Here is a 27,990-nt window from a genome sequence, read left to right as displayed (position 1 = left end):
CCATACACTAATTTACTTGTTGCGGCCCACTAGAAATAGTTTTGCACTACCTTTTGCGCTTGCTCATAAACACATTATAATGGAACTGTGTGTGTGTGTGGAGTAAATGGCATTGTAATTCAGGTTTAATTCAGGCATATGCATCTAGGGCCACATTCATGAATGGTGAAATGTGCGTACACATGCATCTTTCAACGCAAATTTTATGTATAGAAAATTATATGTGGAAAATAGTGTGTATTCCTACACACTTACTCAATCATGCAAGTTATTGAGACCCTCGGATCAGTGACGCCCAGTGGTGTTCTAATCCTCTAATTGTGGGTATCTTGTATATTGGTATAGGTGGAGAGCTTGTCCACACAACTCACTACAGGGGGGATTAATAATGAGAAGAAAACATACAAATTTCATTTTTGGGGCGGTATAGCTCGGTTGGTAGAGCGGCTGTGCCAGCAACTTAAGGGTTCCAGGTTCGATCCCCACATCCGCCATCCTAGTTACTGCCGTTGTGTCCTTGGGCAAGACACTTTACCCACCTGCTCCCAGTGCCACCCACACTGGTTTAAATGTAACTTAGATATTGGGTTTCACTATGTAAAGCGCTTTGAGTCACTAGAGAAAAGCGCTATATAAATATAATTCACTTCACAATTCACTTCAAATGTGCACAGCATGGTTTTATAGATCAGATTTTTTTAAGCATATGTAGATATTAAAGTGTGTGAGTATACAATGTTTTGAAATGGAATCCACAGTTTTATAAACGAGGCCCCTGGTCGGCCAAGGGATGTGTTGACAACGTTGTTATTATATTTAGCAAGTATTCAGACTCAAAATTCAGTTTTTCCAAAAAAAATAATATATATACATACAAATCCAGTGAACGTTCTGGTGTTATTGTACACTTTTGGAGACTTCGTATCATTAAAAAAATATATTTGAAAACACATATTTCTCTTCTCAGCATGCAGCATTGTGCTGCTTTGGGCCCCCATCCCTTAACACAACTTCATCTCGCTTGAGACATGAAACAACACAAAAAGAAGCAGTATTTCTGAATATATTGATTTGGTTATTGATGTTTTTTATCACTTTTTGTCTCCATACAAATCACACACACATGCGTCATAGCCAATTATTTAAATTGTACGATGGAATCGCCCCAATCGGAAACCCAACTCCACAAATAGATTGCAGACCTGAGGGAAACACTGCCTTATATATGATAAAAGAGTGGAGTTTGTGCACTGTAACAATTCTAATGGTGTTGGGCTTGTGACCAAGTACTGTAGTACTTTTACCTCATCCAGAGGAAAGCAGAGTGCCTGTGTGTCCGATTGCGTGCTATAGCTTCGCAGCAAGGCACTAATGATTTCAGACGGCTCCTTTTTGCTCTCTGACAAATGTTCTTGTGTCAAAACAGCTGGTTCCTGGACATCTGAGTAACAGTTTCCAATCAGGTCAAGGAACAAAGGTTCCTACAAAAGACAGATATTGTTTGACATGTCAAAAGACTTAACAGATAAAATGGTTTGTATCAAAATGGATCTGCATCTCTGCTCCTTACCGCCTGAAGTATAAAACAAGATACACTTCTGTGATATGCAATAGGCATAGTAGGTAGGTAGAATATTTGCAGCTTTACACTGCTCTGTTGTTTAACGGTACCACACTGTGGTTGAATGCTGAACACACTGTGTCCAGTGCAGTCAAGATCCCACTGATATGTTGCCTCAGCTGATGATGAATTAACCATCTCAATTGTCTGTGAGGATGTATCGCCTTCCTTAATACAGCCAAAGTCAACCACAGATGAAGACAATGACAATTTAGGACCTGAAATGTTCACAGAGTTTGTATTTATAAGATGTCACAGGATGATTGTATTTATTACATTTGTGAAGTCCTACCTGCACTGTTTCCAGTGAGCTTAAGCACTGTTTGGTTGAGTGCCCCTTTGCACTCTATTGTCAAATACTCAACAGAGACAGAATCAGCAACAGTAGGTACAAAGGTGACTTTAGCTGACACGGTTTCACCTGGGGCAACATTACCGCTGTTGATGTCACAGATGAACTCAGACCCTAACAAAGGCAAGCCTCCAGAAAGACGTGTCAAAGAGAAAAATGCTGTTACCTAGAAGAAAGCGGACAAAGAAAGATTAAGAGGCCATGGAGAGTGTGTTTGGGTGAATATATGTGAATATGTTAGTGCGCTACTCACATGTGAGGGATTATATACATCAAAACCCTTTTGTACACTTTTTCCAATTGGGACAGATCCAAAGTTAAGCTCTGAACAACTAGGATCATTTTTACTCTTGGAATGTGGGCTTCTCAGGTAAAGACATGGGTACTTGGCTTTCAGGAAAAGAAGACACAAGATAAAAAGTCAAATGATTTTACTGGTTGATATAAGGTTGTATTTTTGGGGGGATTACAGTACCAACTCCCTGAAGAAGCACTGTGCAGCAGCTGTTTGTCTCGCCTCCTTCTTCTCCAAAGTTGCAATAGGCATGTTTATGAAACAACAGTGCCGACTGTGGTTTGAACAGGACGGTAATGTGATGCACCTGGCTGGGTTGCAGCACACCTTGGGCTGGACTCACTTGGAAAGGTTCTGAACACTCCCACTTGAAGTATGTACGGAGTTTGCTGTGCGAGAAATGATATAGGTGGATAATTTCCAGAAACAGTTGAAGACAAAATATGTTTAAAGGCCTACTGAAATGAATTTTTTTTATTTAAACGGGGATAGCAGATCCATTCTATGTGTCATACTTGATCATTTCGCGATATTGCCATATTTTTGCTGAAAGGATTTAGTAGAGAACATCGACGATAAAGTTTGCAACTTTTGGTCGCTGATAAAAAAAGCCTTGCCTTTACCGGAAGTAGCGTGACGTCACAGGTTGAAAGGCTCCTCACATTTCCCCATTGTTTACAATGCAGCGAGAGCGATTCGGACCGAGAAAGTGACGATTACCCCATTAATTTGAGCGAGGATGAAAGACTTGTGGATGAGGAACGTGACAGTGAAGGATTAGAGTGCAGTGCAGGACGTATATTTTTTCGCTCTGACCGTAACTTAGGTACAAGGGTTCATTGGATTCCACACTTTCTCCTTTTTCTATTGTGGATCACGGATTTGTATTTTAAACCACCTCGGATACTATATCCTCTTGAAAATGAGAGTCGAGAACGCGAAATGGACATTCACAGTGACCTTTATCTCCACGACAATACATCGACGAAGCTCTTTAGCTACGAAACTAACGTGATAGCACATCAGGCTTAAATGCAGATAGAAACAAAAGAAATACACCCCTGACTGGAAGGATAGACAGAAAATCAACAATACTATTAAACCATGGACCTGTAACTACACGGTTAATGCTTTCCAGGCTGGCGAAGCTTAACAATGCTGTTGCTAACGACGCCATTGAAGCTAACTTAGCAACGGGACCTCACAGAGCTATGCTAAAAACATTAGCTATCCACCTACGCCAGCCCTCATCTGCTCATCAACACCCGTGCTCACCTGCGTTCCAGCGATCGACGGAGCGACGATCATAGATGCGGTCGGCGGCCCGGAGACGGAAGCCAAGGTGAGGTCGGTGGCTAGCGCGTCTGCTATCCATCTCAAAGTCCTCCTGGTTGTGTTGCTGTAGTCCGCCGCTAATACACCGATCCCACCTACAACTTTCTTCTTTGCAGTCTTCATTGTTCATTAAACAAATTGCAAAAGATTCACCAACACAGATGTCCAGAATACTGTGGAATTTTGAGATGAAAACAGAGCTTTTTGTATTGGATCCAATGGGTCCGAATACTTCCGTTTCAACGATTGACGTCACGCACATACGTCATCATACATAGACGTTTTCAACCGGAAGTTTAGCTGGAAATTTAAAATTGCACTTTACAAGTTAACCCGGCCGTATTGGCATGTGTTGCAATGTTAAGATTTCATCATTGATGTATAAACTATCAGACTGCGTGGTCGGTAGTAGTGGGTTTCAGTAGGCCTTTAATATACACTAAGTCAGAGAGTGTCCTTTCTTTTTTCAGATCTCACAATCTGTCATACACTTCCATGTACCTCATATTTTTTAAGAGAAAGACAGTAGAAGCAGACTGATGAACAGCACAAAGTGGAAGGAGTACAGTGTCTGGAACTTCCAAGGCAGGACAGGGAGCAATAGCCTGAAGGAACACTTGGAAGCTGCCACTTTTACTCTGGAACTCAATACTGTCTTCATAGTTACACTGCCCAACACAAAATAACATTGCAGAAACCACATCAAACATGAGCAATAGATCATTTTACACTTAAGTATGACTAACGATGTTTTGATCAATGTATTACCCTTTCGAATGGTGTAAATGTGACTGGTATGGAGAATGTAGTTCCTGGGCTGATGGCAATGATCCGTGAGACAGAGATGGTGAAGAATTTGGACACTGGAGGTCTGACAGGGAGCAAACAAAGTTAACCTATGTGGATGTGTAGCTGGGTGAAAATGTTACTTACACAATTTTTGTTTTTTTCGGTGAACACTCATTAAAAAATGTGCATTCATGTTTTTATGAATGTAATTGTTTGTTCCGGCTGTATGTTGTTGCAATGGGGACTCATAATTGGTATCCATTTACCAGCCCCCAATCACCTCCTCCCCATCACATCCACACCATCAATGTACAAGGAACACTTAACTTGCACATGTGTACAAATTGAGCTGAACTGGGCTTTCATTTGGTTTGTTTTGCGGCCATTGTTTTTACATTTTATTTGCACTACAGATCACAATTTATTTAATATTTTTGTATTATTATTACATTGACATTATTATGTTCTTGTGGTACTCATAAGACACAATCTGGGACCACAGGCACTAGTTTTAATGCCATCGCATGGGTCTCATGTATGCTGGTTTCTTGAATCCTTGAATTTTACGTTAAAAGGGCTCCTAATATAGTTTTGTCAAAACTAGTATTAATGAACTTGCCAACTTACTGTTAATATTTGGTTACTTTCTACTGCAACATGGTTCTAGCTACACTTCTGATAAAATGTATAAGCAACTATTCTTCTATTGTTTGATACTTACTATTAGTTTTAGACGATACTACAAATTTGGGTATCGATCCAATACAAAGTAGTTACAGGGGCTGTATTGGTCATACCAATGCTGATACTGATACTTCAACTGTTCAATATATTTGTATGATTCAATTTTGACTACAATTATAATCAAACAAAAACACAAGATGGCTGTCTAACAATATTGATTAAATATTTAAACTATTTATTACTATTGGCTCTGATTTAATTTTTGCCCTTACATTCCTCATGTGTCCAGGGACTTATTTCCTGAGTTTGTAAAAAATAAAAAAAAAAGCTAAATATTTTTTGATCGTAAAAAATATTGATCTAACCACTATAGAATCGACCATATACTGATACTATATTTGGTATAATTTCTATCGATATGTGTATCAATCTGCCCATTGTTGTTTGCATTCAAGAGCTCTAGCATGATAATGTTATTTGTAATAAACATAGACTCGCATTTTGGAGGGATTTTAGCCACTTGCAAGAAAACTACAGTGCATTAAATCTGATCAAATCAAACTACTTATATAGCACTTTTCATACACAGGTAAGTGGCAAACACAAAGTGCTGTTGAAAACAAAACAAAACAAAAATAATAGTAATAGAAGAAAAAATTATACACACACACGCAGCAGTATTGACAATAACATAGCAAAAACAAAACTGAGGATTTGAGGAAAAACGCCCCTTTTGAGGCATTCTTACTGGAGAATAACTCAAATTAATGGCATTTTAAAAAATAAAGTAAAACACATGATAAAATGTATGTAAAAATTATTAATATAAATAATGTAATATTACATTAATAAGTTAATAAAAACATAAAATTGAGAGAATAGTAGGAATATTATTGGATAGAAAACAACAATAATAAAAAACAGATGATCAGTAAAAAGTCTGATTAAAAAGGTGTGTCTTTAGCCTTTTTTTTTTAAATGTCAATGCTCTCTGCAGTCCTTAAACTCTCTGGAAGGCTGTTCCACAGGTGAGGGCCAAAGTATATTTATCTGTACAGTAATCTATTTATTTATTTATATATATTTATATATATTTATTTAGTTTATATATATGTATTGATATATATTTATTTATGTATATATGCACCTTATTGCTTTTTTATCCTGCACTACCATGAGCTTATGTAACGAAATTTCTTTCTTATCTGTGCTGTAAAGTTAAAATTTGAATGACAATAAAAATGAAGTCTAAGTCTAAGTCTAGTGGCAAAATGCCGCCTCACCGTGGGTCTTTGTTCTGGTATTTGGTATTTGGTAAAGATAAAAGGCCAGTGCCAGAGGACCTCTGGATCTGTGAGAGTTGATACGGTAAAAGCATTTCAGATAGATAAGAAGGCGCAAGGCCATTAAATCATTCAAAAAATAATAATAGAACTTTTAAATCGTTAATGACCGATTTGTTTGCTTGTTGCTGTCAAACTCGCGGGACACAGCTAGAATGTGTAACCATCATGCATTACCTACCACTAAAAAAACGACAGTAATAAAAGCGCTATCATCGGCCAAATGTATATAATTTATATTGTCTATATCGCGCAACAATCCTACAGATGTGTGTTGCGGTCAAAACTCACCTCAACTGAAGCTTTTGAATCTTGAGGCCAATATTCTTTAACACTAGCAACTTGGTGAATTCTCTCCCCTCATTCCAGTCTTCCCAGACCAGTTCTGTCTTTGTTTCCAGTCCCAAGAAGTTGCTTCCATAACTGAATGCATGCCGCTGGTGCTTCTGTTCGCTACGTGAATGCTGTCAAAGAAGGTAATACAGGAAAAAATACATCCATTTTCTATACCACTTGTCTTTAATAGGATGAGATAAGCTGGAGCTTATCCCAGCTGACTTTGGTCGATAGGAGGTCTAGTCCTTGGTAGTCAATCATAGGGCACAAACAGCTAACACACACTCATATTCACACCTATGGACAATTAAAATGTCAAATTAATCTTTTTAACCATGTTTTGATGTGTGAGGAAGGCAAAATACTAAAAAAAAAAACATAATCAGAAAAAATATAAGATCAACAATCATCAGAAACATGGAATTATATCACAGCAACTGTTTAATTAAAGCACCCTTTCTGCATCAACAAAGTATTGAGCAAAGTGTGATATGATTTTTTATTTATAATACATTTCAGTTTTTTTCTGTCAAGATAGGGTGCTGAGTGTACATTATTGAGAAATAAAATGAACTTTTTGACTTTAGCAAATGGCTAAAGACAAATATGAAGGTCTGAATCCTCTTTGTATCTCCCTACACACACGCATATATACATATATACAGTCATGGTCAAAAGTTGACATACACTTGTAAAGAAAATAATGTCATGGCTGTCTTGAGTTTCCAATCATTTCTACAACTCTTGTTTTTTTTGTGATAGAGCGATACTTGTTTGTCACAAAAAACATTCATGAAGTTTGTTTCTTTTATGAATTTATTATGGGTCTACTGAAAATGTGACCAAATCTGCTGGGTCAAAAGTATACATACAGCAATGTTAATATTTGGTTACATGTCCCTTGGCAAGTTTCACTGCAATAAGGCCCTTTTGGGAGCCATCTACAAGCTTCTGGCAAGCTTCTAGATTGAATTGTTGACCACTCCTCTTGACAAAATTGGTGCAGTTCAGCTAAATTTGTTGGTTTTCTGACATTTCATTTCATTTCATTTGTATTTATCTCCTTCATTGATGTGCATCTTTGATAGACAATTATAACACAATTATTCAGTTACACCGTTACACACCAATGCCTGAGAAGGAGCAGGATGAAGAAAAATCTTATATTTTCCTGCCCCCTTCACATAATACATAGTCTTACTTAATGATATGTGAACCAACAATTACATCCAAATATAACGAAAACAAAACAAAACAACAAAAAAAAAACACAAGTGCAAAACTTCATGAAGTACAAACCGAACAAAAAAACAAAAGAAGTTATACACCTCACGGGATGATACAAAACAAATACAAAACCAGGCAAAAAACAAGTAAATTAATAAATATAAAGCAAAATGTAAACACCTATGGCTGTCCATATGATTTTATTGTTCTGTCTTTATATATTTTTTTCAATTGGAATATATTTTTACAATCTTTTATCTCATTATAAAGAGAATTCCATAGTTGAACCCCCACCACTGATATACACATTTGTTTTAAAGTTGTCCTTGAATACTGATGTTGGAAATGACCTTTTCTTCTATGCTCTTCATTCTCAGAAGTGATGACAAACATTTTTTGTAAATTTGCTGGTAATGTTTTGCTTTTAGCCTTAAACATGACACATAATGTCTGTAACTTTACAAGCTCCTGTAATTTCAAAAAACCTGAATTAATGAATCATATGTTAGTGTGTTCTAAGTAATCTACTTTATGAATAATCCTTATAGCTCTTTTCTGTAGTTGATACAATGCCTTTATGTTACTCTTATGTGTTCCCCCACACTTCCACACAGTAGCTGATATATGGCAATATAAGTGCACAATACAATATGTGCATTGCCCTATAATCTAACACATATTTTACCTTATTTAATATAAAAATACTCTTAGACATCTTTTTCCGTACATGTGCAATATGAGATGTCCATGTCAGACCGTCATCCAGTATCACTCCTAAAAATCTAAGTTCAGAAACCCTTTCAATATCAATTCCATCTATTGACAATTTGATCGTTTCCTCCCTTTTCCTCTCACAAAAAATCATGAACGTTGTTTTTTCTACATTTAATGATAATTTATTGGCATCAAACCATCTCTTAAGTTTAATCATTTCCTGTTCAATAATGGACTTGTTTCTTCAGCATTGTCCACACGTTTAAGTCAGGACTTTGGGAAGGCCATTCTAAAACCTTAATTCTAGCCTGATTTAGCCATTCCTTTACCACTTTTGACATGTTTGGGGTCATTATCCTGTTGGAACATCCAACTGCGCCCAAGACCCAACCTCCGGGCTGATGATTTTAGGTTGTCCTGAAGAATTTGGAGGTAATCCTCCTTTTTCATTGTCCCATTTAAAACACCAGTTCCATTGGCAACAAAACAGGTCCAGAGCATAATACTACCATCACCATGCTTCATGGTAGTATTATCTGGGCCTGTTTGGTGTTCCTGTGATTAAAGGCCTCACCTTTTCTCCTCCAAACATATTGCTGGGTATTGTGGCCCAATAGCTAAATGTTTGTTTCATCTGACCACAGAAATTTCCTCCAGAAGGTCTTATATTTGTCCATGTGATCAGCAGCAAACTTTAGACGAGCCTTAAGGTGTCGCTTCTGGAGCAAGGGCTTATTTCTTGCACGGTAGCCTCAGTCCATGGCGATGCAAAACACACTTGACTGTGGACACTGACACCTGTGTTCCAGCAGCTTCCAATTCATTGCAGACCTGCTTTTTGGTGGTTCTCGGTTGACTCTTGATCATCCTGACCAATTTTCTCTCAGCAGCAGGTGATAGCTTGCATTTTCTTCCTGATCGTGGCAGTGACAAAACTGTGCCATGCACTTTATACTTACGAACAATTGTCTGCAGTTGCTCTTGGGACCTTAAGCTGCTTTGAAACGGCTCCAAGTGACTTTCCTGACTTGTTCAAGTCAATTATTCGTTTTTTTCAGATCTGTGCTGAGTTCCTTTGACTTTCCCATTGTCGCGTTTGTAACCGAGTCTAATGACTGCATCACATGAGCCCTATTTAAATGGGCTCAGAGAAGTCAACAGATGCCGTCAAGCATAATCACTCACATGAAGTTAAGAGGCCATGCCATGAAGCTAATTTGATTTGATTGTAACTTTTCTACATGACCAAAATTGATAATGTATGTTGCTGTATGTATACTTTTGACCCCGCAGATTTGGTCACATTATCAGTAGACCCATAATAAATTCATAAAAGAACCAAACTTCATGAATGTTTTTTGTGACAAACAAGTATTTGCTCCAACCGCTCTATCACAAAAAAAATAAGAATTGTAGAAATTATTACAAACTCAAGACAGCCATGATATTATGTCCTTCACAAGTGTATGTAAACTTTTGACTACGACTGTATATATCCATCCATGCGGGAGCCTATTTTAGCTGCATTCGGAAGGAAGGCGGGGTCCCCCCTTAACAAGTCGCCACCTCATCACAGGGCCAACACAGATAGACAGACACTCGGGCCAATTTAGTTTTGTCAAACAACATATCCACAGGTGCGTGTCTTTGGAGGTGGGAGGAAGCCGGAGTACCCGAAGGGAGCCAACGCAGTCACGAGCAGAACATGCAAACTCCACATAATAAGACTCCGAGTCCGCGGATGGAACCCAGGAACTTCATATTGTGTCCCACCGTACTGCCCATATCTATGTCTATATATATATATATATATATATATATATATATATATATATATATATATATATATATATATATATATATATATATATATATATATATATATATATATATATACCTGTATATAAAAACTATATATATATATATATATATATATATATATATATATATATATATATATATATATATATATATATATATATATATATATATATATATATATATATATATATATATCCATCCATCCATCCATCCATTTTCTACCGCTTATTCCCTTCTGGGTCACGGGGGGCGCTGGAGCCTATCTCAGCTACAATCGGGCGGAAGGCGGGGTACACCCTGGACAAGTCGCCACCTCATCACAGGGCCAACACAGATAAACAGACAACATTCACACTCACATTCACACACTAGGGCCAATTTAGTGTTGCCAATCAACCTATCCCCAGGTGCATGTCTTTGGAGGTGGGAGGAAGCCGGAGTACCCGGAGGGAACCCACACAGACACGGGGAGGACATGCAAACTCCACACAGAAAGATCCCGAGCGCAGGATTGAACCCAGGACCTTTGTATTGTGAGGCAGACGCACTAACCCCTCTGCCACCGTGCTGCCCTATATATATATATATATATATATATATATATATATATATATATATATATATATATATATATATATATATATATATATATATATATATATATATATATATATATATATATATATATATATATATATATAGACACACACATTAGGGCTGCGAATCTTTGGGTGTCCCACGATTCGATTCAATATCAATTCTTGGGGTCACGTATCGATTCAAAATCGATTTTTTTCGATTCAACGCGATTCTCGCCCCCCCCCCCCCCCCTACACACACACACACACACACACACACACACACACACACACACACACACACACACACACGCACACCTACCTTGTAGCGTCCCGGAAGAGTTAGTGCTGCAAAGGGTTCTGGGTATTTGTTCTGTTGTGTTTATGTTGTGTTACGGTGCAGATGTTCTCCCGAAATGTGTTTGTCATTCTTGTTTGGTGTGGGTTCAAAGTGTGGCGCATATTTTTAACAGTGTTAAAGTTGTTTATACGGCCAAATTTGGCCCGCGGGCCAGAGTTTGACACCCATGGTGTAGACCAGGGGTCGGCAACCCGCGGCTCTAGAGCCGCATGCGGCTCTTTAGCGCCGCCCTAGTGGCTCTCAGGAGCTTTTTTAAAAATGTATGAAAAATGGAAAAAGATGAGGAAAAAAAAAAGTTTTTGTTTTAATATGGTTTCCGTAGGAGGACAAACATGACGCAAACCTCCCTAATTGTTATAAATCACACTGTTTATATTAAACATGCTTCACTGATTCGAGTATTTGGCGAGCGCCGTTTTGTCCTACTAATTTTGGCGGTCCTTGAACTCACCGTAGTTTGTTTACAAGTATAACTTTCTCCGACTTTCTAGGACGTGTTTTATGCCACTTCTTTTTCTGTCTCATTCTGTCCACCACACTTTTAACGTTGTGCGTGAATGCACAAAGGTGAGTTTTGTTGATGTTATTGACTTGTGTGGAGTGTTAATCAGACATATTTGGTCAGTGCATGACTGCAAGCTAATCGATGCTAACATGCTATTTAGGCTAGCTATATGTACACATTGCATCATTATGCCTCATTTGTAGGTATATTTGAGGTCATTTAGTCTCCTTTAAGTCATCTTAATTCAATTTATATCTCATGACACACTATCTGTATGTAATATGGCTTTGAATTTTTTGCGGCTCCAGACAGATTTGTTTTTGTATTTTTGGTCCAATATGGCTCTTTCAACATTTTGGGTTGCCGACCCCTGGTGTAGACCCTTCGATGAAGTGGCAACTTGTCCAATAGCAGCATGTTCCTGGATGACATTGTAACAATAAAATAGCATTTGTATTCTAATATTTTTTTAAGTTGGTTTAAACAATTAATCATTATTAATCCAAATCCAAAAGCGTGATTATTCTGATTTAAAAAAATATAATTTGGCAGCACTAATCATGGGGCATACATACCTGAGGGATATAGAGTGGTTTAACCTAGTCATTTTCTCTTTTATATTGTTTATGGACAGATTTCTATAACAAATCAGCATTGAACTCATTGAAGTCATTAAAAAAGGAAATTTAAAAGAGGCTTACTTTGACATTGTTCACAGTGATTGACGACTTCCATTGTGTGTCTGATCCAATTGGCTTTGGAACCCTCGACTCCGCTAACATGGCTGGGGAAAGAAAGACAACGTGTAGTTATTATTGTGATCGTGTATTAACCAACATGGCGAACGCTTAATATTATTTTCCTGCATTTTTTTGGGGGGGGGGGGAGAATTTAAAGATCAAAACTTGACACGCAACATCAGAAAATATACATTTAAATGAATGGCATGTTCGACGTCAAACACTAAGTGGTGACCGCATTTATCCATGTGTTTAAAATTAAGGGTTTTTTTCCCAACACGTCATAGGCGTCTAGGAGCGTTTCCGCTTTGGCTGACGTCACATCCTAAAGACGTTTGTCATAAAAATCACACCGCAGTATTGCTCGTGCGTGCTAAAAGCTAGCGGGCTAACGACGTAGCACACAAGCTAACGTCACAAAATTGAGCCGTACAGCGAGAATCTTCTTGTTGGTATTAAATTGATTTAATCACACAAAGGCCCTCCGACGCAGCATACTTTGTACTCGACAATAATTATTCTAAATTAATAATCAAATTTAGAATTTTTAGTCGCACCGAATAACATTAACTTTGTAGCTACTTGTGACAAACAAACTCACCTTTGAGAAAATAGCCGACAGAAACTTCTTATCCCATCTGTGTTATTTATTAAAAAGTTGACCAAACCATGCAGGGGAATTTGCAGTACGCAACAAGTCCTTCACAACGTGTTTTGTGTTGCCATAGCAACGACGGAAGCCGGCACGTAAAAAGAGAACTTGGTAAGTGTTTTTATTGTATATAAACTAATTACACTCCCACAAATAAACTTCAAAGAGCTTTAAAAACATGTATTAAAATGCAGACTATTTTATTGCATGTTATTTGAAATTTGAAAATACTGTTAAACCTATTCTTATTAGTATAACACTTCATATATTAATCTGCTTTTTCTTTCTCTCGTTTTTTTATATTCTACTCATTTCATCTAATGTCTTTATTGCTAAAGAACAGTTAATGATAATGTTAATAAGAAGTATTTTTTTAAATTCTTATTAATACCATTGTCATTGTTATCCAAGTGTTAATATTTATATTTTCTCTCCTGTATTCCTCCTTATTATTGTGATTTGAAAATGATACATTTGATTTAATAATAACTTTTATAAAAATATATTTTTTATTAATCAACATACAGTACGGTGCAGTACTGCTAATAATCATTATTGTGCTATAATTATAACAATATATATTACTTTTATTTTTATTGTAAATATAGTACAATATAATTATTGCTATAACTATATATAAACAAACAATATATTAATTACATTTATATTAATTAAAATTATAAAATTATCATTACATTGGTTGTATTGATTATATGGTCTAAAACTATATTAATTATAACTATATTAACTCTAATTAGAACAATTATAAATACTATTAATAATAATTACAGCAAAATTATTATTAAAATAGATGGATGGATTATTGTTATAATTATCATACTATAATGACATTATTGACCGTACTGGATCAGAATAATATTAATAGTAATAATTATAACTATTTATTTTATAAATATAACAAAAATAATAACAGTAATTATTATTGTAATAAAGCACAATAGTGATCATTAACCGTACTGTACTATTGCTGTTTACTTCTTAAATGTGTGTTTATGAATACCATATATAAGTCCGTGGAGGTAGGTCTGTTGTCTCTTCTTGTCCCCTCTCTTCTTTTTTCTATTCCCTCTTGACTCGGTCCGGTTGAGCCAAACATTAAATATTTCCAAACATTTAATAGTTTAACACAATTAAAACAACATAATAATTATTCCACACTTCTCTTTTGTAAAGTAAATCTGTACAGCAGATACAGGCATGTCGTGTTTAACAATATTTGCTTATATGGCTCGACATATAAGGCTTATATGGCATTCTAGGCGCAGTCAAGGCGTTGAGGGGATCTGGTTTGGTGGCTGCAGGATTAGGTCTCTGCTTTTTGCAGATGATGTGGTCCTGATGGCTTCATCTGGCCAGGATCTTCAGCTCTCGCTGGATCGGTTCGCAGCTGAGTGTGAAGCGACTGGGATGAGAATCAGCACCTCCAAGTCCGAGTCCATGGTTCTCGCCCGGAAAAGGGTGGAGTGCCATCTCCGGGTTGCGGAGGAGACCCTGCCCCAAGTGGAGGAGTTCAAGTACCTCGGAGTCTTGTTCACGAGTGAGGGAAGAGTGGATCGTGAGATCGACAGGCGGATCGGTGCGGTGTCTTCAGTAATGCGGACACTGTATCGATCCGTTGTGGTGAAGAAGGAGCTGAGCCGGAAGGCAAAGCTCTCAATTTACCGGTCGATCTACGTTACCATCCTCACCTATGGTCATGAGCTTTGGGTTATGACCGAAAAGACAAGATCACGGGTACAAGCGGCCGAAATGAGTTCCCTCCGCCGGGTGGCGGGGCTCTCCCTTAGAGATAGGGTGAGAAGCTCTGCCATCCGGGGGGAGCTCAAAGTAAAGCCGCTGCTCCTCCACATCGAGAGGAGCCAGTTGAGGTGGTTCGGGCATCTGGTCAGGATGTCACCCGAACGCCTCCCTAGGGAGGTTTTTAGGGCACGTCCGACCGGTAGGAGGCCATGGGGAAGACCCAGGACACGTTGGGAAGACTATGTCTCCCGGCTGGCCTGGGAACGCCTCGGGATCCCCCGGGAAGAGCTGGACGAAGTGGCTGGGGAGAGGGAAGTCTGGGTTTCCCTGCTTAGGCTGCTGCCCCCGCGACCCGACCTCGGATAAGCGGAAGAAGATGGATGGATGGAAGGATGGACATGGCAGGGTAAAAATACATAAATAAAACAATAAAATAATAATTATAAATAAAAACAATTCTGAATCATTTGTCTCATACCACATGTTTTTCAACTTTATTCAATGAATAAATGGCATTAATTAAAATCACATTTTTGAGGTGAAATATATTAAATTATATGACTCTTGAATTATTGTGACAAACTCACACCGAACAACATTTTCAAAATACAGGGAATAAGTAAATACAGTAATCCTTTGTTTATCGCTGTTAACTGGTTCCGGGCCTGACCGTGGAAAATACATTTCCGCAAAGTAGGAATTATTCATTATATATCCAATATATAAATAGCAAGGCCATTAAAAAACTGTTTATGACCTTCCAATTACCGTTTTGTAACATTATAAGAGCCCTCTAGAAATTAAATAACACCCACATTGTTACTATTACATTTATTCAATCCAATGTAATGTTGCCTGAAGCTGAGACATTCAATGGTGATAGAGTTATGCCGCAAATGTGAGGCGCAATGTGGCGAGGGACGACCAATGCATTTTTTTCAATGTAGCGCACCAAGCATGTTAACATGCATTGACTCTTGTGTGTGAGCCTGTGATGCTATTCAATTCACATTCAATTCATACAACTTGAAGATAGAAAAAGCAATGTGACAAACATGTCCATCGTAAACCGATTTATGAAAACGGGGGAATGTGTAATTAGTTTCAAAACCAGCCAAAAAAAGCAAAAGTGAAATGCTGTTGCTATGTCTCGCTCCATATACGCAACTTAAATACATTTAAAGATACAGTATATATTTATATTTATTGTTCATATGAAAGTCCTTCATGTCGGAAACATTTATGGAGTCTGAAGTCATGATTTAGTAATATTGCAGGTTGTTCAACCATTGAAAGTGGCAGTATCTAAGTGGTCATGATGTAAAACACGTTTCCCCTGGCTGATAATGTGCATGTAAATACTTCCCATTTACCTGTTTGGGTGCTCAGCAATTGGTTGAAATAAATAATATGTTTGTGCACTACAGTTTCCATTGTGCATTGTCTTCTGAAATGCAAACCATAAAACATGTATTAAGGCAAAACCCCATTTCTTTCCTCCTCCAGCTCTTTTTGTAAAAAGGAACTGTAGTTCCCTGTTGCTCCGCCGGCAAGCCTTAAAAGAGAACATGGCATCACACTCGTGTCCTCATTTTCTTCCTCTCCCTCCAGCTCGTATTCATCCTCCAAGCTGGAGCTATGAGAGTCAACCTGAAGTTTGACACTGTCAGCTTTTTCACTGTCGGTCAGTGGAGATGATGGGCTTGCTTGCTCCTTCGATTTACGACTTCTCTTCCACTTCATCCGTCTGTTCTGGAACCAGATCTTAACCTGGTGTAAAATAACACATTGGAAGATGTTTAATCAATTGTAATAGCAAACAATTGTCATAGTCTGCATGACTGTTTTCAGGTTTTGTGTTGTTTTGTTTAGTACAGGGTAGGGTTGTAGGGCATTGGTAAAGTACCGTGATACTAATGAATCATATTCGGTACTATAACGCCGCTAAAAAGTACAAGTGATACCTAAATTTGTGGTATCATCCAAAACTAATGTAAAACACCCAAACAACAGAAGAATAAGTGATTATTACATTTTAACTGAAGTGTAGATAGAATATGTTAAAAGAGAAAGTAAGCAGATACTACCAGTAAATGAAGAAGTGGATCAATAATTCATTTGCTACCACTTGTCCTTAATAATTTTGACAAAATAATAGAATGATAAATGACACAATATGTTACTGCATATGTCAGCAGACTAATTAGGAGCCTTTGTTTGTTTACTTACTAATAAAAAACAAGTTGTCTTGTATGTTCACTATTTTATTTAAGGACAAAATTGCAATAAGAAATATATATTTAATTTTTTGTTAAAATAAAGCCAAAAATGCATGCAATTTTTTGTGGTCCCCTTTATTTAGAAAAGTGTCAAAGTACCGAAAAGTATGGGAATACATTTTGGTACCGGTACCAAAATATTGGTATCGGGACAACACTAGTACAGGGGTGTCCAACATTTTCCACTTAGGGTCGCACACTAAAAAAATCAAACCATGTGGTATTGATATTTTTCTTTTTAATATCTTTACAGTATATAGATTTTAATAACGTCAGTGCTCCCCTCAAGTCTGGTCTTGTGGACCCGGAAGGTTCTCAGTCATGAAAATGTTAAAAATAAGTCATGTATTATTGTTTTAACGCATACATCTCGTAATCAACTTCTGTGCATATAAAGGTTTTTTTTATGTTTAAAACCTTTTTGAATGTCATAGAAAAACCCTGTTTTTTATGTCAAAAACACAAGACATGGAATTATTGTCCTCCCCCAAAATTTAAATGTAAAACATTTGATGTGAAGTAATTGGAGCCTTAAATAGGTCAATAATTCATAACAAATTGTCATTAAATAATTCAATGCCAGTTTTAAAGAAAAAACAAGCTGCATTGCAGCTTTGTGTTATTGGAGTCAACATAGCAAATGTGTCTTGTTACATTTCACCTGTATGCTTTTGTATACTACTTTTTTTTGTAACAGTATTTTTGAATGGGCCGCTAAATAATTAGCTACAGGACACAAATGGCCCACGGGCCGTACTTTGGGCCCCATGTGGTTTAGTGTTTCTTTCTGTCTTGCACTGTTTTTTTTGTTATACATCTTGTTTTCTGCAGTGACTTCACCCCTGCTTCTGAGCGCTGTTTTCCTCACCTGTTCTTGGTTAGCAATTAGGAGCCTCACCTGTCCCTGATTACCATTCAGGAGGGTTTGTATACCAATGTCACCTGACTCTTGACACTGGTTTTCTACTTAAGTAATTAAACCTTTTTACCTGCATGCTGCTTTCTGGTTTTGCATCCTGGGGTCACACCAAACAACATCATGCCGCGCAGTGACAGAAAATTACATTTTTGTTCAAAACTAATATGATTAACAAAAAAACAGTAAAAAAAAAAGACGTAACATAAGTTTCCTACTGTTTATAGACTGTTTATAATTTATCCGTTTATAGACAAACATGTTTTTATCGGGTTTTTTCCCACGACTAGCAAATGTTATATACAGGTAAAAGCCAGTAAATTAGAATATTTTGAAAAACTTGATTTATTTCAGTAATTGCATTCAAAAGGTGTAACTTGTACATTATATTTATTCATTGCACACAGACTGATGCATTCAAATGTTTATTTCATTTAATTTTGATGATTTGAAGTGGCAACAAATGAAAATCCAAAATTCCGTGTGTCACAAAATTAGAATATTACTTAAGGCTAATAGAAAAAAGGGATTTTTAGAAATGTTGGCCAACTGAAAAGTATGAAAATGAAAAATATGAGCATGTACAATACTCAATACTTGGTTGGAGCTCCTTTTGCCTCAATTACTGCGTTAATGCGGCGTGGCATGGAGTCGACGAGTTTCTGGCACTGCTCAGGTGTTATGAGAGCCCAGGTTGCTCTGATAGTGGCCTTCAACTCTTCTGCGTTTTTGGGTCTGGCATTCTGCATCTTCCTTTTCACAATACCCCACAGATTTTCTATGGGGCTAAGGTCAGGGGAGTTGGCGGGCCAATTTAGAACAGAAGTACCATGGTCCGTTTACCAGGCACGGGTATATTTTGCGCTGTGTGCAGGCGCCAAGTCCTGTTGGAACTTGAAATCTCCATCTCCATAGAGCAGGTCAGCAGCAGGAAGCATGAAGTGCTCTAAAACTTGCTGGTAGACAGCTGCGTTGACCCTGGATCTCAGGAAACAGAGTGGACCGACACCAGCAGATGACATGGCACCCCAAACCATCACTGATGGGGGAAACGAAAGCAAATTTTGCATTTCCTTTGGAAATCGAGGTCCCAGAGTCTGGAGGAAGACAGGAGAGGCACAGGATCCACGTTGCCTGAAGTCTAGTGTAAAGTTTCCACCATCAGTGATGGTTTGGGGTGCCATGTCATCTGCTGGTGTCGGTCCACTCTGTTTCCTGAGATCCAGGGTCAACGCAGCCGTCTACCAGCAAGTTTTAGAGCACGTCATGCTTCCTGCTGCTGACCTGCTCTATGGAGATGGAGATTTCAAGTTCCAACAGGACTTGGCGCCTGCACACAGCGCAAAATCTACCCGTGCCTGGTTTACGGACCATGGTATTTCTGTTCTAAATTGGCCCGCCAACTTCCCTGACCTTAGCCCCATAGAAAATCTGTGGGGTATTGTGAAAAGGAAGATGCAGAATGCCAGACCCAAAAACGCAGAAGAGTTGAAGGCCACTATCAGAGCAACCTGGGCTCTCATAACACCTGAGCAGTGCCAGAAACTCATCGACTCCATGCCACGCCGCATTAACGCAGTAATTGAGGCAAAAGGAGCTCCAACCAAGTATTGAGTATTGTACATGCTCATATTTTTCATTTTCATACTTTTCAGTTGGCCAACATTTCTAAAAATCCCTTTTTTGTATTAGCCTTAAGTAATATTCTAATTTTGTGACACACGGAATTTGTGATTTTCATTTGTTGCCACTTCGAATCATCAAAATTAAATGAAATAAACATTTGAATGCATCAGTCTGTGTGCAATGAATAAATATAATGTACAAGTTACACCTTTTGAATGCAATTACTGAAATAAATCAAGTTTTTCAAAATATTCTAATTTACTGGCTTTTACCTGTATACAGTTTTATATATTTTCTGAATCTATATTTTTATCCCTCCAACTCCACACACATCACTTGACAAAATAAAACGCATTATGATATAATGCCATGAAATAAACATTCTTACCGAAATACATACATTTATAATATGATATATAACAGCAGTACTGTACCTGGGTCTCTGTCAGCATAAGTGAAGTGGCCACTTCAAAGCGTTTTGGTCTGGACAGGTATTTGTTGAGCTTGAATTGGTTTTCCAGTTCCAAAAGCTGCTGACTGGTAAAAGCTGTCCTGGGCTTCCGACACTTCCCCAGCAAACCGGTTTGGGCTTGTGCTGAGAAGAATAGGACATATATGTTTTTATTGTTTTTGCTGTGAATAGTTTATTATTGTGTAACTAATTTCACTCATTTTACTGCAATACTATATAGGTCTACTGAAAATAATAACCAAAATACTATATAGTGTTCTATGCATGTTGTTGTTGTTTTATAACGTGCAGCTTCTGGAGATGCTGTGTATGACAATCTATATAAAAATAATGTTGTATTTGAAAAAATATCCTTCGAAATACTTTTGGTCTCATTGTTCAGAGGTGACAGGCCTACTCATGATTACGTTTATATGTGGGAGGATATTGCTCTGAGGGAGCAATAAAACACCCGAGTTCCATTACCTTAATGAAAATACGGCAAGTGTTATCAATTGATGAAGTGCTAGGGCTTTTTCAAGTGTTATTGTCACTGTACATTTTGCATCTTTTTTGAATCAACATTAACAAACAGAAATGTTAAATGTCACCAAACCTCCTTTTGTTGGAGGGCCTGAAAACAAAGAAACAAGATACTTTTGATGTGACTGCACAGACAAATTTAAACTACCGGTACACTGAAGTTTTCCAAAATTAAATCACATTTATTGTATTAAAACATGCAAAGTATAGAAAAAAAAATAAAACAAATAAGTAATCGTATTTACTTTTGTATTACTGTTTAATAGGATTGGATAGACTTTTATTTATCTAACAATAGGGAATATATAGTATGCTTATTCCGAAATAGGCTGAGTGTAATTTGCCTTTTTTACTGTTATATTGTCTTATTCAAAGCAATTCCAACATTTTAAAACTTTAAATGTGAATTTTAAACCTAGTTTATTTTCCTATTTTTTTGTTTTTTTTGCGTCTTGGAAATGCAACAGCATTTTGCTATGCAGTGAACATCAGATGTACTGTAAATGGCTGAATGACAAATAATAAATGTGAATTTAAATCCAGATCAATAGTTAAACTGTATTCATCCTTTGAAAGAGAGGAAATTAAATTGCCTTAGCGAAAAACAAGCACACGTGTGTGTGTATGTGTGTATAAAAAATGGTCCCTGATTTTATAAAACTTGCCTTAGGCTTAGTGTATTTACACTATCGGTAACGTTTGCAACCCAAATGCCGAAAGGAGCGCTACAGCAAGTCTTTTCTGCCAGAAGCTATCCGATTTCATAATTCACATGTAACCTCCAGAAACATCGTGCACTGACTTTCTTGTGTTTCAACTATTTTTAAGAAGACCATTTATACAGTATGTGTGTGTGTGTATATATATATATATATATATATATATATATATATATATATATATATATATATATATATATTATATATAAAATAGAATATATATTATATATAGAATAGAATAGAATAGAATAGAAAGTAATTTATTGATCCCTGGGGGAAATTCAGCACCACAGTTCGCTCACAATAGACAAGAATAATAATAAATAATATATATATAATATATTATATATATATAATATATGAATAATATAAATATATTCTACATATACTACATATTCTCTACATTTAAGTGCAGTCAAGAAGGAACATATGCATTATACATATACACACACATACTGTATAAATGTTCTTAAAACTGACTTTCTTGTGTTTTAACTAATTTTAAGAAGACCATTTATACACTATGTGTGTGTATATATATATATATATATATATATATATATATATATATATACACACACACACATACTGAAGAAGATTTACTATATATATACTGTATATACACACATACTGTATAAATGGTCTTCTTAAAAATAGTTAAAACACAAGAAAGTCAGTGCATGATGTTTCTGGAGGTTATATATATATATATATATATATATATATATATATATATATATATATATATATATATATATATATATATATATATATATATATATATATACATATTTGGATATATATATATGTGTGTATATATATATATATGAATAAGTATATATATATATATATATATATATATATATATATATATATATATATATATATATATATATATATACAGTATATATATATTTATATATACATGTACATATGTATATATATACATGTACATATGTACATATATATATATATATATAATGCCAAAGGCAAGCTATATAACATCAGTACAGTTTTCTAGTCATTCTTAAGTGAATGTATAGGCAATTTATTTAATTGATTAGGCTGACATATTTAATCTTATTGTATAGATTAGTCTGAACCAGATAAGTAGGCTACAGAAAATACAGTAAATTAATGAATCACATCTTTTTTTTGTTGAAATATGCTTTCAAAGTTAGCTTTACATACAAATCCATACTTGTAATTAAAAAAAAAAAAACTTTAAAAATTAACAATGCTTTAACATTAACATATTATTTTAATGTAAGCATTTCAATATAATACAAACTGTTAGTGTATGTAGAACTGCTCACCTCCATATTCTCCGACTGTTGGGAACATCATCCCTGCTCTGATCCAGGGATCTAATGCGTGCCCTGCGGCCATGCTGCCCCCCTTCAGATGCCCCGGGTACGGATGTACCAGATGCGAGAAGCCAGGGTACATGAAGGCCGGTGGCTGGGCTCCAATGGTGCCTGGGGGGTACATGGATCTTGAGTGCACTCCTAGGAATCCCCCAACGTGCATTGTGGTGAATCCCGCCTGCGACAAGTTATAGAGAGAGATGTTGGACGTCAATCCCGGCTGGACTTGGTTGTCATTGCCTGGCCGAGGTGAGGGTGTCTCGGAGCCACGGCTAGACAGCGGACTCCCGATGGGACTCCCAGTGTAGATCACCTCATGGGAGGCATTGTCACTGTCTGGTCTCCGCACCACATCTTCAGCCAGTAGTGCCTCAATACGGAAGTTTTTGGACTTCTCCACACTAGAGGCCATCCCGTCCAATCAGCCTCACTCTGATATCAACTGGAAAGACAAGTGTTCCTTAAGTCCCAAAGATGGCTATTTGGTTCTGAGTTGATGTGACTGCTGAGTGTGTGTCCTCTCTGAGGGGGGCCACTCAAGGATCACCCATTTCATCAGTGAGCTGAATAGAAACAAGTCACCGCTCTGAAGTGTGCTCCATTGTGATTGGCCAGAGCCGTGCAGCAAAAGGCTATGCCCCCTTTTTAAATGGCCATTTATCAGCTGGTGCATCAGTAGAGTTTATGTTTAGTTCTGAATTTAGTGTAAATGCTTGGGGAAATAGCTACAACCCAAATCCTCTGCTTTTATTGATGTTCTCATTTTACGGTCAGGGTTTTTATCTAGTTGTTATTTTGATCTGCATTCGTCCTATCAGGTGTGACTAAGTGTACTTTGTCACACGCTGTCTGGCAGACTGTTGTATCCATGCCGACACATATACAGTACTGTATGCCGACACAATTATATTGCCATAATTATAGTAGATGAGATGGGGAGGGGAAGTCCATCATTTTACAACTAACTCTTCATTATGTTTTATAGCCGGCTATTGCTGAACAGAGACCAACAAACCAGTGGTTTGCTATGGCTCTTGTCATAAAGGACACATTTTCACAAGCGGTCTAAAAAGTAGGCGTGAACATGTTGTAATAAGAAATTAAAATTTGTAATATGTGATGTAACATGCTGACATTGTATACTTTTGTTTGAAATATACAGAAACAGGCGGCACAAAATCTCACTTTGAAATCAAGATTGTATTGAAAATAAGTGGAAAACACACAACAGTGATGTTTTATTGCAACAGGATAAATCTGTGCCCATATTTATAGGGAACATCAATCCGTCACTCCGGACTCGAAAGAACATGGATTCTAACAACTGAATAATACTTCCCCCAAAAAGCCCCCCCACAGTTGTGAAGGACTATGTACTAGTGATGGGTTGATGAGGCGTCATGAAGCGTTTCGACACATTGCAAAACTATTGATACTGTGTCGATACCGTGTCACTAAATACTGACATCTGCTGGACATTAAACATCCCTACAGGCAACCTAGGGACCGACTCAACTGACGCTGATTTTATGACCTAGTATATACAATAATATAAACCAAGTCATTGTATTTCATTTAGGATTATTTCATATCTTCATTTAAATAAAAATATATTTTTATCTTTTTTAGATACAGTCAATAAATAATTTGAACATGTATCATAACATGGAAATCTAAGAGAACGTGACTGGGAATTTTTTTTTTTTTTTTTTACACATTTTTATTTTAAAAAAACAGTTTTTCCAACGTATTAAATTTTAGACGATTTCTCTTCTTAGTAATTATTTCTCCGGCTGTAAAAAAGACCCGCTCACAGGGCACAGAGGAGGCATCAGTGCGACACAGTTCGCGTATCGGTCACGTGACCGAAACAGCTCATGATCGGTCACGTGACTTTCTAAAAGCGGTACGCGCACCGACACAGGGTTTTGCTCTATGAGCTCGATGCATGCGCCGATGCATCGGTGTTGCCGGACACATCACCAGTCGCCAGTCACCCTCTGCATACCGTTGTCAGTAGCCAGAGGAGCCTGTTCAGTGCTAGACTGCTTCATCCCAAGTGCAGGACTAATAGACTAAAAAACTCCTTTGTCCCACACGCCATTAGACTGTACAACTCCTCTCTGGGGGGGAGAGGGGGGGGGGGGTACTAGGATGACAGGGGATGCAAAACAATAACAGTGTAATACGTTTTCATAACATGGTCACTAATGCCTAGTTTCTCTTGTTATATTCTTATTTTACTGTTATATTTGTATTCTCATTGATGCTTTTTGTTTTTATTATACTGTAATATTTTTCTATTTTGTTTCCATTTATACCCCCATTATTTACTTTTTTAAATTCGATCTCAATTCTGTACACTGCTGCTGGAATTTTAATTTTCCTGAAGGAACTCTCCTGAAGGAATCAATAAAGTACTATCTATCTATCTATCTATCTATCTATCTATCTATCTATCTATCTATCTATCTATCTATCTATCTATCTATCTATCTATCTATCTATCTATCTATCTATCTATCTATCTATCTATCACTACTATGTACTTTAAAGCAAAGCTGATTTAGTATTAAATACTGTACACACATAGTAGCAGTGAGGCAGTAACGTGTTACTCTAATAGGATTACAATAGAAACAAGTAATTAAACGTGTTACTATTTCCAAACCAGTAATCAGATTATTGGTACCGGTACTCATTCAAGTCACTGTGCGTTACAGTTTTTGTCATTTTCCTTAGCAAAATGATAGATTTGCTTTTTTCTTGCATCCTGGGAAGTGACGTAGTGCGAGTAAAGCTAGACAGATACCGTATTTTTCGGACTTTAAGTGGCTACTTTTTTTCCTACGCTTTCGACAACGCGATGCGGCTAATTTATGGATTTTTCTTCCCTAACCACCATAATGTTTTGTACTCAACAAATAGTTTTCAACACCGACAGAGACACTGAAAAGGTGTGTTATTGTTTGTGCTACAGCGCCATCTTTTGGATGAGTTTGCTCACTGCAGGTGCTGCAGGTTGAAAATGCACTTCTTGTTTCGTACCTTGAACCGGAAGTACATCCCGTTTCGTGTACTATTCGTCTGTAAAGGATTCTTTAATTTATCACTCTAAGCAATATTTGTAAGTTTTACGATATAACTAAAACAATTCATACTAACTCAACCGTCCCTGGTGTGATGTCTGGAGGAGTGTTTTCATGCATAGTTGTATGTGCTATCGTAATGTAGTCAAGCTAGTGTTGTTAGCATTAGTGAATATGCTATTTATAAGTGTCTGTGTTAGATGCAGCAGTTACAATTTAAGTGGACCCCGACTTAAACAAGTTGAAAAACTTATTCGGGTGATACCATTTAGTGGTCAATTGTACGGAGTATGTACTTCACTGTGCAACCTACTAATAAAAGTCTCAATCAATCAATCAAACATGGAGAGTGACACATTTTATCACAAACATGTGAGTACTAAAGTGCTCGAAATGGTAAAACTAAATCAAATGTTGATTATAATTTCCATCAATTACAGTAAAAGCGTGGGAATAAGATCACATATCTCATCTGCATAACTGATGTCATACATACTCAGCAGCAAGCAACACAAACAATGGAAAGTAACTAAGTTACATTTTAAATGAGCAATCAGTCGCAAGTTTACTAAGAACTGTAGTGATGAGGCAAAGTTACAGTATTTAACTTGACTATACTGTAGGTACTGAGCAAAATACAAAGGCCACCACTAGTTTTTTTGTTTTTTTTGATTGAGACTTTTATTAGTAGGTTGCACAGTGAAGTACATATTCCGTACAATTGACCACTAAATGGTAACACCCGAATAAGTTTTTCAACTTGTTTAAGTCAGGGTCCACTTAAATTGATTCATGATACAGATATATACTATCATATATACTATCATCATAATACAGTCATCACACAAGATAATCACATTGAATTATTTACATTATTTACAATCAGGGGTGTGGAGGGGCGGGGGGGGTGGGGTGGGTGGGGGGGGGGGGTATGGACATCAAGTAGTGGACATAGAGAGAGAGAGAGAGAGAGATCAGAAGGCATAAGAAAAAGAAAAAGTATCTGCATTTGATTGTTTACATTTGATTATTAGCAATCCGGGGAGGGTGTTAGTTTAGGGTTGTAGCTGCCTGGAGGTGAACTTTTATTGCGGTTTTGAAGGAGGATAGAGATGCCCTTTCTTTTATACCTGTTGGGAGCGCATTCCACATTGATGTGGCATAGAAAGAGAATGAGTTAAGACCTTTGTTAGTTCGGAATCTGGGTTTAACGTGGTTAGTGGAGCTCCCCCTGGTGTTGTGCTTATGGCGGTCATTTACATTACATTGTGCGATACCACTGATTTTCTTTCCGATCCAATCCTGAGTAAAATTCAGTCTTGTATCAATGCTACCGATTCAATACCGATACTTTGTGCAAATTTACCTATATGCACAAATTGCACGATTGCACCAAGAAAAATTCCTAGTTTGTGAACCCGTTCTCAAACAATGGCAATAAAACGATTCTGATTCTAATGTGTGTGGTAAAATTTAAAAGAGTAGTGTATTTCAAGTGATAATGGTCTTGGGGGATCATCTTCAATATGAAGTCCCAGGGCGAAATAAATGATGACTTTATTCTGCACTGCATGAGTCATCTTATTCATATTAAACTCTGTATGTAGTGTCTACAAATAGCTTACAGTAAAAGTATACATACACTACTGGGTGACTCATTTTAATTGCCATTTAGACAACATCTCAATGATTTAGTCACTTTACACTGTGTTCCTGTTAATGATACACATTTATCTCAGGTTTAAACAGTATGTATATTTGGTTTTAAAAATCAATATTATAGCATAAAGATCCGCACATCAATCGCCACCACTACTTTTGTTTTAATAACTTAAGTAACAGTAAATGTGCAAAAATGTGAATACAGTTTTGTTAGCACAGGTGCT

The 27,990-nt window shown here is 36.9% G+C and overlaps 2 protein-coding genes across 5 annotated transcripts in view; both read right to left on the bottom strand.

The window, feature by feature from the left end:
- Nucleotides 1–13,425, bottom strand: part of cfap65 (cilia and flagella associated protein 65) — a 48,400-nt gene extending 34,975 nt beyond the window's left edge. For 3 of the 4 annotated variants that reach the window (XM_062067640.1, XM_062067638.1, XM_062067641.1), the window contains exons 1-10: nucleotides 12,893–13,003; nucleotides 12,663–12,745; nucleotides 6,711–6,883; nucleotides 4,372–4,474; nucleotides 4,105–4,271; nucleotides 2,449–2,657; nucleotides 2,227–2,363; nucleotides 1,914–2,139; nucleotides 1,571–1,839; nucleotides 1,305–1,481 (exon numbers count right to left, since the gene is read on the bottom strand). In XM_062067640.1, the coding sequence (XP_061923624.1) occupies nucleotides 1,305–1,481; nucleotides 1,571–1,839; nucleotides 1,914–2,139; nucleotides 2,227–2,363; nucleotides 2,449–2,657; nucleotides 4,105–4,271; nucleotides 4,372–4,474; nucleotides 6,711–6,883; nucleotides 12,663–12,743 (1,542 nt within the window). In that variant the 5' untranslated portion in view covers nucleotides 12,744–12,745; nucleotides 12,893–13,003. Of the gene's footprint in view, nucleotides 1–1,304; nucleotides 1,482–1,570; nucleotides 1,840–1,913; nucleotides 2,140–2,226; nucleotides 2,364–2,448; nucleotides 2,658–4,104; nucleotides 4,272–4,371; nucleotides 4,475–6,710; nucleotides 6,884–12,662; nucleotides 12,746–12,892; nucleotides 13,004–13,302 lie in introns of those variants that run through there. The other variant, XM_062067639.1, reaches the window with a different exon arrangement.
- A 2,165-nt stretch (nucleotides 13,426–15,590) lies between these two features.
- Nucleotides 15,591–23,513, bottom strand: LOC133663804 (motor neuron and pancreas homeobox 1-like). Its single transcript, XM_062068508.1, has 3 exons — nucleotides 22,965–23,513; nucleotides 20,370–20,530; nucleotides 15,591–16,884 (listed from the first exon to the last, which is right to left on the bottom strand). Exons 1-3 carry the CDS (start codon nucleotides 23,425–23,427, stop codon nucleotides 16,588–16,590), a joined length of 921 nt encoding a protein of 306 aa, XP_061924492.1. The 5' UTR covers nucleotides 23,428–23,513; the 3' UTR covers nucleotides 15,591–16,587.
- Between the last annotated feature and the right edge of the window lie 4,477 nt (nucleotides 23,514–27,990).

The sequence above is a fragment of the Entelurus aequoreus genome, linkage group LG13 (assembly GCF_033978785.1).
Source record: "Entelurus aequoreus isolate RoL-2023_Sb linkage group LG13, RoL_Eaeq_v1.1, whole genome shotgun sequence".
NCBI lineage: Eukaryota > Metazoa > Chordata > Actinopteri > Syngnathiformes > Syngnathidae > Entelurus > Entelurus aequoreus.
Note: the sequence above shows the minus strand (reverse complement) of the source record. Positions and strands in the feature narration are given on the sequence as shown.